Source organism: Mastigoproctus giganteus, chromosome 4 (genome assembly GCF_048544385.1).
Source record: "Mastigoproctus giganteus isolate SK-2022 chromosome 4, ASM4854438v1, whole genome shotgun sequence".
Classification (NCBI taxonomy): domain Eukaryota; kingdom Metazoa; phylum Arthropoda; class Arachnida; order Uropygi; family Thelyphonidae; genus Mastigoproctus; species Mastigoproctus giganteus.
The window spans coordinates 205,177,679-205,194,395 of NC_143578.1; the positions used below are offsets into that span (position 1 = coordinate 205,177,679).

At 35.3% G+C, this 16,717-nt stretch overlaps 1 protein-coding gene across 1 annotated transcript in view; it reads right to left on the reverse strand.

The window, feature by feature from the left end:
• The window catches only part of LOC150087339 (uncharacterized), a 353,008-nt gene that overhangs the window by 231,085 nt on the left and 105,206 nt on the right, over positions 1-16,717 (reverse strand). The window contains exon 7 of the mRNA XM_090372447.1: positions 13,003-13,167. Within this exon, the coding sequence (XP_090228573.1) occupies positions 13,003-13,167 (165 nt within the window). The remainder of the gene's footprint in view (positions 1-13,002; positions 13,168-16,717) is intronic.

Sequence of the window (16,717 nt, forward strand, 5' to 3'; positions counted from 1 at the left end):
TGATCTTGCTATGTCCAGGCTTTTTTTTTTAACGAAAACCCCAAAAACGAGAGGTATTAGAACTATAGTACTTAGTAACGTGCTTGGGTTGGAGGTTGAGAAGACGAAAGAAGATATTTGTTGACATTGCACTTGAACTTCTGTAGACTGTAATTTTCAGGAAATACCTATGAAGGAAGGTTGCTCCAGAAAATGGCAGTTGAATGAATAAACGAGGAAGATGAAAAGTTGGTTTTGTGAGTTTGAAGTTGGACAGTAAATGGATGTTGGCTGGTGGCGGCACGTGTTCGGACTGTTTTGAAAGAGAGAGCAGGAATTATAAAAGCCAATTCAGAAGAACAGTGCCTATGGAAGTTTGTAATTAAGTTCAATTGTACATTTAAAAAGTTTCTGGAATTTTTTTTTTTTTTTTTTTTTTTATAAAATGAATGAACTGAGTAAGTTTAAACATTTCATCCATGTTAGAATCATTGGGTAGAAAAACATTATTTTTGCCAACATCCTATTTTGTGTAAGCAACTTTAGTGCTTTCATCAAACAGTTAGAACTTCAATATCAACTTTGAAAAACACTCTCTCAAATGCTGCTTTACCATTGGAAAAAACCAAGTATGAGATCTGAGAGTATGGTAGATCCTCTAAAATTCATTCCATGCTTAGTATAAAAATAAATATAGACTTCCCAAAAAAAATTCCTGATGAGTGAATGTAGATACAAAATATTCATTTAGTTTTAGAGCTATCTCAGCAGGATCATCAACTATCAAACCATCAATATGAAGAATACCAATCTGGTTCATCCCCTTCCTTATAGAGTTCATATAAGTAAAGAAGTCTTTCTGCTTTTTGTTTGCATCCTTTGCCAAAGATTTCTCGTAATCTGCCTTCAGTTGCCTAATTGCCATTGTGACTTTATTACAAACTAGCTTATATCTACCATAGGCTTCTGTGTTACCCGATAATTTATATGCATCCCATGAATTTTTCTTCTCTGCCACAAGTCTCATTAGTTCATATCACATCCATTTAGGCCTAAACCTTGAAACAGTATTTCTTAGTTGGGATCAAAAGCCTACTAGCTTCCAAGATTATTTCCTTGAATGCTTCCCATTTAGAATTTAAAAACTATCTGAGACCACTGTAGTCACCTTTATGAAAACAAAAACCCTTTCCTTTACCCATGATGGTAGTTACATCTTTAAGTAAATCCCACATCAATACACTTGTGATTACTACCACCTTGTAATTCTTTCATCTGCAGATTCTTAATGAATGAATAATCACTGCTAATAATCAGATCAAGGGTATTACTCTCTCTGTTTGCCTCTTGAAGATGCTGCTGCTGTATAAAAAAAAAAAAAACACTTCCCATTCACCTATCCATTTGCTCCAAAAGTTTGTCCAGTTCTTCCTTGGATTTATTTAAGCTATCAACTTCCACAACAATAGAAGTTTGTTTCAGCAATCAGCCACTCGCTGCAAATTTCCACACATCTATTCTGCAACTGTCTTTCCTCAATTTGAATTTATGTCTCCTCAAGTGGTAATCCGAGCAAGAGGAAAAATCCCATCAGCATTGAGCTTGCTCAAACCATTGAAAGTGTTAAACTCATCAATGAGATCAATAGTAGGATGCTGATGAATTATTTACATTTTATACTATCACGAACATAAACTAAAATATGACACATCACCTTGTGCAACTGAACATGGATTCTGGCTAACAACTTGTTAATATCTAAGTATAACATTATTTTTTTTAAATGAAAACTTCAAACACAAAAGGTATTAGAACCTGTAGTACTTAGTGCCATGCATGGGCTGTAGGTTGAAAAGATACTCGTTGACACGAGACTTGATTTTCAATAGATTATAATTTTCTGGAAATGTGTGAGAAGGGAGGTTGTTTCAGAAAACTGAAGTTGGACAGTAAAAGTATGCTGACTGGTTGTGGTATGTATTCGCACTGATTTGGAAAAGAGAGGAGGGAATAACAAAAGCCAATTCAGAAGAACAGTGTGCACATGGAAGTATCTATAGAAAAGGCATGCAGCAGAAACAGAGAGCGTGGAGACACTTTGTAAGAGGTAAGAAAGGTAGGAAAGGTAAACTGCAGTCATTATCAACCCACTGCAGGATAGAAGCCTCCTCAACGATTCGTGTTGAGGGAAATGGATCATAACCTGCCACGTTGGTCCAGTGCAGGTTGGCAGATTGATCGTATTTAGCAGTCAGGGGCTTGAACTCTGGTCTACTAAAAGAGTGCGTGCTACTGCACTCTCGCTCCTGACCACTCGGCTACAGAAGAGATGGGTCATTAATTAACATAACTGCCTTCTTTTGGATGGAGTCTATGTGCTCGAGAGAAATTATGGGGCACTGCTTCAGATGAGAAAACAATATTCCATGGAAGGGCAGATTTGAAATTTCTACAGAGCGAACAGCTGTTTGCAAGAAAAGTAACGTTCAGAGAGAAAGAGAAAAACCCAGTTTTTTAGATACAGAGGAAGCAATATTTGTAATGTGCTTATGCCAAGAGAGATTAGAAGTCAGGGTAACCCCCATTAGAGATATGTGATCTTGTTCAGAAATCTGAGTATCATCAAAGATAAGCATAGAAGAAGATTTTTTTGTGAGATATGACAGGACTGAGTTTTATAACAACTGAAATTCACTAAGTTATCCCTGCCTCACTAGAGATCAGCATTTAAGGAATTGGTAGTGGATATTCGAGAAGTTTAAGCTGTTTTCTGCAGAGCAGGATTCTCAAACTGAAAGGTGGAAGGAATGTAATGTGCCACTTTCAACAAAACTATGTATAGGATTTCCAGTTAATGGAAGAAGGTCATTAATATACAAGAGGAAAAGAGTGGGAAAAAGATCTGAACCTTGAGGAATGCTAGCATTAGTGGAGAGTTAAAAGACAAAGCCATCTACCATCAGCTGCAGTGAGTGGGCAGAAAGAAAACTAGATACCTAATTACAAAAAACAGTGTGCACTCCATAAGATGAAAGCTGATTTAGAAGACCTTTATGTAAAACATAATCAGAAGCCTTTCAAATATCAAGGGCAACTGCTTGAGTTTCAGAACTCTTTTACAGTGTATTTTTTCATAGATGAGTAAAGTATACCACAGTGGATCAACACTTATGGAATCCATTTTGGCAATTATTGATCAGATGGAAGATTAAGTTAGTTTAAGAGTTGGCAGTTAAAGGATTTCTCCATTACTTCAAAAAGAGTAGAAATGCAATGGAATGATAATTGGATGGGATCAATTCGTCACCCTTTTTAGGACCTGACTGGATACAAGCAAATTTCCAAGCAGAAGGAAAATCACCAGTGGACAAAAGGTGACAAAGAAAAGAAGTAAGCCAAGAAGCATAGGTTTTGAGAACAAATGGAGAATTAGGACCAAGAGCTTCCTTGACATCAAAATTATTCAAGATTCCTCTGACCACCTTTTAACAGAAGGCCACAAGAGGCACTGAGTGGAGTATTATGGAAAAAATGGTAGGATGTGGTTTACAAAGATCGTCAATACAAGAGTTAGAAGCAAAGTGGATGCTAGCAGGTCAGCTTGATCTTTAGTTGAGGTGACAACAGCCCATAAGGTTCTAACAGAGGTAAGAGTACAGATGGGCAAAAGTTGCAGGCAATAAGCTTCAGAAGGAGATGAATATTGACTAATAACTGGACAATAAGCAAGTTTTCTAATCCAGTTCAGAGTGATTAACTACTATCTGGCAACTGTTGCAAGTTTTAGTACAGGATATGAAGCTGGAAATTTGAATATAAGCTAAATGCAATATGCCACATTATTATTTTGAAAGGCCTTATCACATTTATTATAAAACAAAGGTTTATATGGTTTATATACGGTATAAGATTTCAGGGTGGAATGTGGAATAAAGGATTTCAACACTACAAGAATAATTTCACTGAGATCTGAGTAAAAATTTGGATCAGAAGATTTAGAAGTGTAATGCAATCAAGGAAAAGAACATAAAAATCACAAACTGTCACAAATTTTTCATTGTTGTAATGCCAAACAAAACAAGGCTAAAATTGGCAACAAGAAACTCAAGACTCCATTAGAAAAGAGGCTATCACTGAGTTGTGACCTGCAGTGCCTAGAGGACCACATACTCACTGATGATCTTGGAAGGGTTGTTTTTAAGGAAAAGATTGAGTGCTGGTTTTGTGATTAGAACTGTCTAGCATTCTAATAGGTAAATGAACAATCTTTGATAGGTCACTAGTATTGAAAAAGGTACAGCATCTCATCCAGCTGAATCCGTATGACTAGAAAACTGAATACAGAAGGAGTTGTGAGCATCAAAATCACCAAGGAAAACTATCTCACTGTTAGGAAAGTTGGAATGGAGAGAGTTGCGCTTCAAAGAAAGGAAGTCAAAGAGTCCCAAGTGATTAGTGGAATTGGGAGATTGACTGAGGCAGTAGATGAAGGACAAAATGAGGTAGAAAGATTTTAAGCCAGAGAAGATCAAAAACAGAGGAAATTCCAAATTACTAAGATTCTGACAATGAATATCAGAGGAGACATATACACAGGTACCACCTTTGAAGCAAAAGGGATACACCAAATAATTGACAACTGAGGTGAGCAGTAGTTGAATCAACTGATAAATGGGATTCTGTCAGCAAAAGTAAGTGGTGCTTGGTAGACTGCAAGTGGAAACGAACATCACTGGGAATGAAACTGAGATCACATATACTTGTGAACTGAATAAAGAAATGTTATTACTGTTATTAACTACCTTGCTAACCTTCATATCATATTCAAACTTAGACATTAGGCCTTATATGCCTTCATCCACATCATTAAATAAATACTGAAAAACATAACAGGCACAGCACTGAACCCTTGAATACTCCCTTAATAACATAGGTCCAAGAACAGCAGTGCCAGCTGATAACAATCCTCTTGTCTTCTCCCACTCAATCAACCATTTTCCATAAAAGTAACTGCTCCAATTTATAGAGCATTCTTTTATATGCAACAGTATCAAAAGCATTTTGGAAATCTAAATACAGTGCATGCTTCTTATTGTGATCATGGACAATGTTATTCATTTAATATCATCACTTTTACAAAGTCCCAATCAGACATTCTAATACACACAAAAAAAAATTTTCATTTATCATAATTGGAGCTTTGGTTCGGGTTATCACTTTGTGTTATCACAGTTTATGCACATGCAGTGGAAGTGATTACACAACAGCCTGATTTGTTATTGAACTCCAATACACCACATGGCTGGTTACTAATATTGCTTTGTTTGTACAGTTTGTATTGGTTGTTGATATCATTACACCTTAAAAGAATCACTGTTTTACAGTAGTAACCTTTTTCTTGTTTTTAATGTTTTGTATGGGTTTCCAAAACATTAAGTTTCATTTTTATTGATGACTTAATCGAAGAAATGGTGGACAGCCAAATTAAAGCATTTTATATTGCTTTATTTAAAAGTTTTCCCTCTGTCCACTTGCACCTTTTTATATACACTTTCCACTCTGCATCAATAAACAACGATGAACTGATGTGGCGCCTCCGTAGCCAGGTGGACAGGAGCAGCAGGGCGTAGCTCACGCTTCTTGATTAGACCGGGGTTCGAGCCCGTGCCCACCAAATACGGAAGATGCGGAAAGGTCAGGGAATGACCACCGCATATCCTCAGAGCAATATGGCCTTAGTTGCCAATGCTCCTAAAAATCAAAATAACAAACAATAACTAACAAACTGAACTGATGCATTTTTTTATCTTAGATTATTATTATCATCGGTTATTATTATTAGTTTAGCTGCATGCCAAAGTGATCACAATAAGCAGGGCCAATTGTATATGATGTCAATATTATTTGTTGCATCCAATTCCTTTGTAACTTTGGTTACAGGATTCAACCAGCTTAGTCAGATAAGACCAGCCTTTAACAAATCCATGCTGTGGCTGCAGTATAAATGCATTCCTGTCTAGATGGTCCTGTATAACTTCTTTAACCAGCAACTCCATTTTCTTCCCGGAAAGAGAATTTAAGCGAACAAGTCTGTAATTACTCATTTCATCCTTTGACTCCCTTTTGAACTGGAGATATATTTGCATATCTCTAGTCCACAAGGAACCCCCTGAATCCAAGGATGCTCTTATAATTATGACTAAGGGTTTGCCAACATCCTTTGCTGCATCCCCTAAATATAAATGGAAGGATCCCATCCACCCAGGAAGCCTTCATGTTTAGCTTCAACAATTTTGCTTCCACTTTCCTCTCAATTATCAAAAATTCTAACTTCTGTTAGAATTTGATAAACTTCTGACATCCTCTTCCCTAAAGAATTCCACAGGTATAAATGTAGATGCAAAATGCGTATTAGACATGTACTAGCAAGCAACTGGAGAACGATCATCAACAGTTAACTCATCCGTATCTAGTGGGCCAATTAATTCATCCCTTCCTTCTAGTGTTTAGTGGTTAGTTACATATTGCATAACTTCTTGTAATAACTTCTTACTTTGCCTAACCTCCTTTGTGACTTGACTGCAGACTAGTTTATATCAACTATAGGCTTCTGCATCACCTGATAATTTATATGCATCTCACGCATTCTTCTTCTCTGTCATGAGCCTCATCAATACATCTAGCATCCATTAGGTCTAACACTTGAACAGTATCTCTTAACTGGTATAAAAAAGCCTAGTAGCGTCTATAATTACACTCCTGAATGCTTCCCAGTTACAATTTGCTGTTGATAGCTTCATCAGTTGGTATCCTACTACACAAAATTAGTGTTACTTCCTTTTTAATATAACTGGATAGATCCCATCCACCCCATGTGCCTTTCTTATGTTTAGCTTGAACAATTTCTCCTCCACTTTACTCTCAGTTATTACAAAATCATTTAGCTCTCTGTTAGAGTTCAATAAGCTTCTGTCCTTCACTTCTCTATAGAATTCCCCATGTGTGAATGTAGATGCAAAATACTCATTCAGTTTGTCAGCTATCTGAGCAGGATCATCAACAGTCAAACCATCGATATCAAGTGGACCAATCAACTGAATTGAAAACTGTCTGAGACCACTGCAGTCATCTTTACAAAAGTAAATGCCCTTCCCTTTGCACTTAACAGTAGTTACATCTAAGTAAATCCCACATCAATACACTTTGATCACGGCTACCTAGTTTTGATTAACTTCATCTTTGAAAACTTCTTTTAGCACTATTAAGTTATTGCTATTAAGTGAATGTAATTTTCTAAACAATTTCATTATTTTAAATATCAAAATTTGTATAAAATTGCATGCTGTATTTAAAAAATATATATTTTTACACCCTCCTAGCCGACTGGCTGTTCAGGGGATGAACCTAAGGTTAATAAACAGATAATAATAATAATAATAACACTAGCCATTACTGACACTGGCAATAACAATTACATGAATTGTTAGCACCACAAAAAGATGCGCTAGTGATGTCATCAAACTGTTTCAGCATGTGAATTGTAAGATATCCAGCTAATAAGTGCCTTCAAAATAGTTTTGCAAATATTATAATTCTTTGTATAAATCAATGATGGAGATGGCTTTCTGATTACCATCTACAAATAGAATTTCTAATTCCACATTGGAAATGATTATGCTTTTTTTAGTGATCAGAAAGCATAATCATTGGAAATGATTATGCTTTCTGATCACTAAAAATTTTGAAAATGTGGATCTTAAAAATAACTTTTGTAGGTAAATCTGCATTTCCTATCAATATTAATAGGATTTTTGTCTACTGTAAAAAAAAGCTCTGTTTTACTATTATATTATATTATATTATATCACTGTTATACTCAAACCACAAGTGGTCCACAGACCACAGATTGGGATACATTGGTCCGGAAAGCATTTAAATTCATCATCTATTCTGCAATTTTTAAGGTACCTGATTTATTTTGAACTTTTAGAGGTGTGTTGTTTATTTGTTAATAGTTTTTCTAAATGGCCAAAAATTTGAATCTTAACCCAAGTAACAAGTATGGGGGCCTAAGAGGTCACAAGGACTGATTTTTAGGAGGGAAAAAAATTATTAGAAAGAATGCTCAAAACAGTGGGTAAAATTTATTTAATTATTTTAACTTAAATAACAATTCTTTCTGTCTATTCCTTCTAATACTTGGTCCACTTCTTCTTTAATCATTACTGGTCACATCAGTTTATAAGAAATTTCTTGTGCCTGGTTAAGGGTTAATTTCCTATATAGAATTCCCTTTTTTTAACCTGTTCACTTGTTTACTAGTGAACAGGTTTTAGGAGTAACTCTTCTGTTGTTCTATTGAAATTTGGTGCCTCCTGAACTTCAAGTGACCTGAGCCAATGCCACACTGGCTCATCCTTTAGGCTGGCTCAAGTTTGAAGTACCAAAGTTTCTTTATGAGGTAATAACATTTGATTTGATCAAAAATGTTCAGGGACTAAACTAATATTTGGGAGATGAAGAAGCTTATTGGTTATTTGGATGAATCTCTTTTGAAATAGTCTCATTTACACTGTGCACACTAATTCTAATGCTTCTGCAACTTCTGGATGCATTCCTAATATGCTTCTTTTGGATTTGCTATTAATTTCTATGTCACATTGTGAATAATTCCCTAAGACTTTTAACCTTTCAAGAGGACTTCAATCTTGGAGGGGGGGAATCGCAGGGATCTATTATTCTGGTAAATGCAGCAGACTTTTTTCCCTCCATACTTAAAGGCCCGCTTGAAAAAAAGTGGCTTTAAACTTGGAATCACAAGGAGCTATATCTGGTAAATTCCTTCCAAGAAAATCTTGAGTGGAAAGTGTTGAGTATGCAGGACTGTTGACATGATGCAAGCACCATTTCTCTGAAAACAGTTTTCTGAAACTGTTTTCCCTCAGACAGCACTGCAAATTCACCATAGAATTGTCTTGCAGTATTAGCTGTTTGATCATGAAGAAGAAATTCATAATGAACAATTCCCTGTGAGTCAAAAAGAAAATGACAAGCATGATCTTCAAATTTGTCAAGGCTATCTTGCTTTTTGGGCTTCAAAAAGAAAGTCTTCCACTGAGAGCAGTGGTGTATTCGGGCCAGAACGCACTGGAACGACATTCCGGTACTTTTTTCTAAATGTCATAATAGAAAATCATTAAATTAATACACCTAATATTATGAAACAATGGCATAGTTAAAGGGGAGGGAGAAATATCTGTTTTACCCATTGCTACTAAAAATATATATTAATAGTAATCTTTAAAATTAATAGATTTTCTTTAAAAATTTATTTAAAAACAAAAATATAAATTTTGCAATGAAACTTGAACATTTCTTACTAAAGTACAATGTGATAGATAAAGAGATCCAACAAATGCGATATATTGTGATGGTGTGAATGCTGCATTTTGCTTTGGCATGAGCTGAACACTAGAATTGGTTGTTCTATGAACCGTGAGTCTGAAGTCTGATTCAGTTACTGTACAGTCGATGTGGCATTATCATATAGTCTTCTGGAGAACGAGTGTTGCAGTACTATTTTTTTTAGCAATACACCTCTGACTAGAGCTCACAATACTGGTCAAAATCTTAATACTGGTATTTCGGTATTTTTAATTTATAAAACCAGGATACTGATATTAATACCAGTATTCCAAAAAAAAAAAAAAATTTTCACAATAAATTTTGATGACAATTAGGTGCAATAAAGTAAGGAAAAAAACAAGTAATTACTTGAATTCACGTTTTAAATTAAACTTTTATTACAATAATAAATATTCTAGCAAAAATGATTAAACATACGGTTATTCTAAAAACAAAAAATAAGCATCCACACTATCTGTCCGAATAAAGTGAGCTCTTAAGAAACTCAATAGCCTTATTGTTTAAACTGGATCTAATTTTGGTACATATTTAATTAGCAGCAGAAAACATCCTTTTGGATTCTGTGCTGGTTGGTGCTTTATACTGAGATATTCGTAGACGAGTTGCAGTTTAACCCCCCTTATTCCCCCATCTTCAAAAAATCTTATTTCCTTTTTATCAAAAATAAAAAAAATATTTCCTTTTTGACTTTTTATGGCACTATATCTGTATTAACAAAAGAAAGGGACTGACGGTTAAGCTTGGTGAGGAAACCAAACCTAAGTTGTGGGGAGGGGAGGTTATTTATTTATTTATTAATTTTTATTTCCCTGTACCTTAGTATTGCCATCAGTGGCCATTGTTATGATTTTCGTACAGCAGCTCCCCTCAAGCACTAAGCCCCACAAGCTACCTGACTGCGTTAAAAAATGAGAATTTCCAAAAGCTGAGGGATATTACCACCCCCACACGAGTATATATATATATATATATATCGTATATATTTATATGAGGTATCAGTTTTTCAAGAGTAATGACACAAATATAAAACAAGTCATTTATCATACAAATCTACTTACAATACATAACTGGTGTTCATTTACATCTAATCTATTCATTTTTCTCATTTAATCTTGCTATCATTTCCATAAAATTTCTCTCAGTTAACAATCTCAACTCTCTCTACAGCTTCAAACACTAAACTAATTCAATCTTAATCACTTCCTCATATTTCTCTTAATCACTTCCTCATATTTCTCTTAATCATCAATATCAATTCTCTTCATAACAGCAATCCATAAGTCGCTAACTTAATGCTAACAATTCCATGTAATCTCTCTTAATTTAGCAATATCAATTTTCTTTACAACTTCAACCAATAAACCAACTCAATACTAAACATTTCCTTATTTCTCATGTTTCTTCAACCTTACTCTAAAATAATCTCCCACTTTATCTAAGTACCATTTCCAAAACAACAGTTCAGAGGACTTGCCTTCCTTCTCTTTCATGGCAAGATTCCTTTGTGCAGGTTCCTTTCACGGAGTGCGATGATCTCTCTCTCTCTTTCTCTCCCTCCTTAGTTGAATGCTGCATCTCTGCTGTATAGCTCTTCCAGTACTGTCTTATTTCGGGATTGCAAGAACAGTTCTCTGTTAATACTGAAGGAAATTACAACAGCAGTAGTAGAAGCCAAGGCACTATCTGACTGGCTTATTATTCAACTTCCTGATTAACTTCTAGCACAGGAACATGCCAGGCAGAACTCTTCACTATATAGCTGGACACTCCCAGAACTGGACCCAAACTGAACCCAGAACTACCACTGGAAGTCTGCATCCCCTCCGAACAACAACCACAAATCATCCTTTTGGTGCGAGCACCTTATTTATTTCCTTAATTTATGTATTTACTGAATTGATTGCAAGTTGCAATCATCCCTTGTACTATTTTCTTTATAAGTAAGCTTATATGCAAACCCCAGAGGGGTTTGTACGCATTTACGTATCTCCCCCAATCTAATTTAAACGTGACCCAATCATGGTGTTATTCTTTAAACTCACTCTTCTTCTTCCTTTGGTGGGAAAAACAGAATATTTTTCCCACATAACGAAACGCTTTCATCTTTTACCTCTAGATCACCTGTTCACAATACCTTTTGAACTGCTCCATACCGACACCCTTTTCCAAAATGCACTAAACGTCGCATTCTCAAGTAGAGGTGTAACAGAGGGATTAAACTATTGTTCAAAAGCTTTTAATTTTAACCCTTCCGCACCTGCCATACCATTGTTCACCATATTCCCTAATTGCACTAACAGGCCTACTGCCACTAATGGAAATATTTCTGTAATGATGTTTTCGTTATTCCTTAAGAGCTTTACTTCCACACACACTATACTTACTAAGAGAAATATATTTGTAAGATTTTGTGTCTTACAGTTTCATGACGTTTTCAGGTTTCCGTTGCATTTGTACTGTGTATAACAATCCCTCATTTGCAAATTCAGCAGTATTAATGATTTATTGTTGTCGATTTTATAACCTTTATGTGAATAAATCGTGGATTTATTCACATAAAGTACAGTATTGATACAAAAATACCGAAAAATCGGTATTTTTGTATCAATACTGGGATTTGAATACCAGAAAAAAATGATCGGGATACCGGTATCTCGGTATTGTAAGCTCTACCTCTGACTGAGAGGACTAGGCTTTTGTTTTTGGGTCAGCCACAAGCCCTTAATTTGTTAACAGTAATGATGAAAGAAACAACGCACTGATCATCAGCAGCAGCATCTTGACAAAGATCTTGACTTAAGAAGCACAAAACTGGCTGAAACAAATTGCATTCCCAAAAATTGTGTTAAAATTGATTGGCATGTCCCACAAAAAATATTAGCACCGATAGTTCAACAAACACAAGTGATTGGATCAGTAGTTTTTTTTTTTTAAGTTAAAAAAGAGTGGCCAGAGCAAGGACCATCTTCAACAGATCATCTTCTGTCTGTTGTTCTTTACTTAATTTTATGCAAATTTACTGCTCACTAAAGTCATTCATTTTAAAAGATGAAGAAAGGCATAAAACACCTTCTACTCAATATACACTAATTAAGACTACTGCAAATAAATGGATAATTCATGAATTACCATGTCTAGATGAGTTACCAACCATGATGTCCCAAGCCACAACTCAATATTATATTGCAACTTCAAGATACATAATCAGTCCCCAGGCTGTTTTGATCATACCTCATATATGTCTGTGTGTTTTTAGCATTCAGACTCTATTTTTCAGTTTCATTGCAAAGAAATTGAACTTAAGAAATAACACTTAGAATTTTGTTAATATTAACTATCTCTTATTTCTTAACTGCTGTAAAATATCTGGGAAAGGTGTTTAACTAAACACCTCTCCCAGTTTATAAAATAAATAAAAGAAAGGAAGTTTAAAAAAAGAAAGTTTTTTACACTTTCCTAGATCTTTTACAGCAATTATGAAATAGGAGATACTTAAAAACTATTAAAATTTTAATGGGATGTTAAAGTGTAGCTTTCATCATATAAAACTATAAAAAATTTTTTTTATTATTTTTAATATCATCTTTCTTTACTTACTTGGATACTGCACACTTAACCGGTCAGTATTTGTGGAATGAGTAGAATAATCAGTCTCAGGATGATAAGAGCCAGATTCACTAGCGGATCGACTTCTGTCCTGCCGAACATTTTTATTTATTTTAGCTTGCCGACTTCGAAGACAGTGTCTCTTGTTTTCAAGTCCTAAGAAACAAAGAGAGTTTAAATAAGTAAACCTAGACAGAAAAAATGTACTCTCTCAGGAGAAAACTAATTTTGACTGTGATGGACGGTGTTCAATCTGAAGGAAAGAATAAAAGTAAAAGCAGCAGCTTAGATTGTTACATTTTAAATGGGATGTAATTCCAGAGATTTAATAAATTTAACTACCTGCCCTTTAGCTAGTGCCACCTTGAACAGACAAGTAGTCACTCTTTAAACTTTGCAAACCAATGAAAAGTTTTCAAAAAAAAAAACCCCAAAGCATCTTCAAAATCTGTTTTAACATTTTGTGGGCTTCGGTTACACTTTTCCTTAATTTAAAATAAGATTTGATTACAATTTTGCAGCTCAGTAAAGTCACTCATTTTAAAATATGAAGAAGGGCATAAAACACCATCATCTTCCTGTGTATTCAAAAATAATCTGAGCATACAGGAAGTCCAGAGAAGATTCCTGAGAAATGCTGAACAAGAACTGATCCTTAACATGGACGGGCAATCCAGAAAGCTACACAGCAATGTACAAATCAGTAAGGCAAATTAAATCTAAGAAAATAATTTCAAAATCCGGAGCTCAAAAAATGCGCATCAATGTGCACACAGGGGCTACAGGCCCAACAGCCATTAAAGATACACCATCAAGTCTGTCATCACTGAAAACAAATCTGACAGTTGCTATAAGAGCTTAAATAGTATTCTTTAGATGTGATAACTGCATTGTATTCAAAATGGGAATCCATTTAGTGAGAAAATAACTGAGTTACAATTTTAATGTTTTGTTAAAGACATACAGGTTATATTATTATTATTTTTGATTTTTAGGAGCATTAGCAACTAAGGCCATATTGCTCTGGGGATATGCGGTGGTCATTCCCTGACCTTTCCACATCCTCCGTATTTGATGGTCACAGCAAACATACAGGATTTAGGGCTAAAAAGCTTCAGACTGTGGAAGGAGTTTATTGTCATATAAGTTAGTGCATTAGCATCATTTCTATATACAGTAAACCCAACCAAAATTGTGCATTGGCATCATTACATAACATCTCATATTGTGATTCCTTCATGACAAGAAGCTGATCTCATTATACCTGAAACAAGTAATGCTTCCCCAGTAGAGAAGACTACTGGTAGTTATTCTCAGTAGGCACAACCCAGACGGCCATTTCAGGGGTATATGGTATCAGTAAGTGGAGAGGTACCCCAATGTCATAACACCTCACTTCGCATCTCTCATATTGTCAACTTAATTCACAACTAGGTGGTTGTTGTTTATGGTGCATTGGCATTTAAGGCCATAACGCACCAAGTTGAACACAACTGGGGTGTCAGCTGTTATACTATTAGGGTATAATGCCTAAGAGCTCACGTAATTTTTGAATATTAGTATTAGTATTAGTAATGGCCGCATGGTGCAAGAAAGCCTATGGCTTATGCTGCACCAGCCAAAAAAAAAAAAAAAAAAAAAAAAAAAAAACCGAACAAAACAATGATAAAAAAAATAATAAATAAATAAAAAAATTATAAAAAATAAAATAAAAAAATAATAAATAAATAATAATAATTAATAAAAATAAATAAATAAATAAATAAAATAAAATAAAAAAATAAAATAAATAATAATATTTAATAAAAAAAATTTTAAAAATGAAATTAAACCTATCATCCTATGCGCTTCCCTTACCCGAAAGTACTATCCAGATGACCTTTGAATTTCCCCAAACTGTCAGCCTCTACCACCCATGAAGGCAACTTATTCCAGTAATTTATAACTCGCTGGCTAAAATAAAACTTCCTGCAGTCCAATCTAAACATTTCCCCCCGTAACTTGAATTTATGTCCCCTAGTTCTAGCATCATTTATAATCTTGAAAATTTTGTCCTCATTCATTTTACTGATGCCTCTCAGAGCCTTAAACACCTCAATCAAATCTCCTCTAAGGTGTCTAGTTTCCAAACTCTGCAACCCACATATTCGAAGTCTTTCTTCATAAGGACACCCTTTTGCTGATCTCACCAGGCAAGTTACCGTCTTTGCACCCTTTCAAGAAGTTCAATGTCTTTCTTTAGGTGCGGTCTCCATACTTGAACACAGTATTCCAAGTGTGGTCTAACATAAGCCTTATATAATGGGATTATCACGTCCCTATCTCTACTTGCAAAAGTTCGATAGATCATCGATAGGACACCATGGGCCTTCCTTGCAACCTGTTTACAATGCTCAGAGAATTTCATGTCTGACTGTATCGTAACACCAAAGTCTCTTTCCTCCAGTACTGGGTTTAGTTGAACTCCACCAAGTGAATAAGTTATTTTGGAATTACTGTTTCCCAGGTGTAATACCTTACACTTTGTTGGATTAAAGCATAGCTGCCATTTTTCTGACAATTCCTGAAGTCTATCTAGGTCTCTCTGAAGAAGCTCGGCTTGACAGTGATCATTAACTACTCTACCAATTTTAACATCATCTGCAAATTTAGACATCACGCCCTCTATCCCTTCATCAATGTCGTTTATGAAAATTAAAAACAACAGTGGTCCTAATACTGATCCTTGGGGAAGCCCACTTCTTACATCAACCCAATCTGAGGAATAGCCATTTATCACAACCCTCTGTCTTCTGCCCTGAAGCCATCCTTCTATCCATCTAAGGATTTTCCCAGTGACTCCAACCTGTTCCAGCTTATAAAGCAACCGCTCATGTGGGACTGAGTCAAAAGCTTTGCTGAAATCTAAATAAACAATGTCGAAATTATTCCCTAAATCCAGCTTGTGAGTGACCCTTTCGAAATAGCGAACCAGATTTGTTAAACATGATTTTCTCTTTACAAAACCATGCTGAGTATCCTTGAGAATTTCAATTCGATCCAAATGATCCTGAATTCCACCCTTGATCATTGCCTCCATGATTTTTCCTACTACTGAAGTCAGACTGACAGGTCGATAATTTCCAACTTCACTTTTAGAGCCACCCTTATGTATGTGAGATACAATTGCACTTTTCCAATCCAAGGGAATCTCCCCAGAGTCTAGTGATGCTCGCGTAATTAGCCTCAATGGTTTAATGCACTTGCTTGCCGCCTCCCTTAAGATTATAGGGTATATTCCATCAACTCCAGGAGAGGAGCCTTACTGGCCTGTAGGCTCGAAAGTTTTTTCATTAAATAATCTTGCGAAATTTCAATATCATTAATTACATATTTTTTAACTTCGCTCCCACAATTTCCCATTGCCACAAAAGGTTTTTCATTTGTAAATATCGATGCAAAATAACTGTTGAGTTCATCTGCATATATGGCAGGCATATACACAGAAAGAACAGCCTGAGCTCCTTGACAGTGCTTCTATAATACTGTACTTATGGATTCACTCCAATCACTAGCTGACAGAGTAGAGGGAGCAGAGCAGAGCAGGATTATACACTATCTAATTCAGATGGCCTCCTAGAAAGTTACCAACAAGTTCAGTTCAATGGTCAATCTGGCAGCTAGCAGAAACCAATATTAAGCTATATCCTGAAAGTGTAAGGAATAC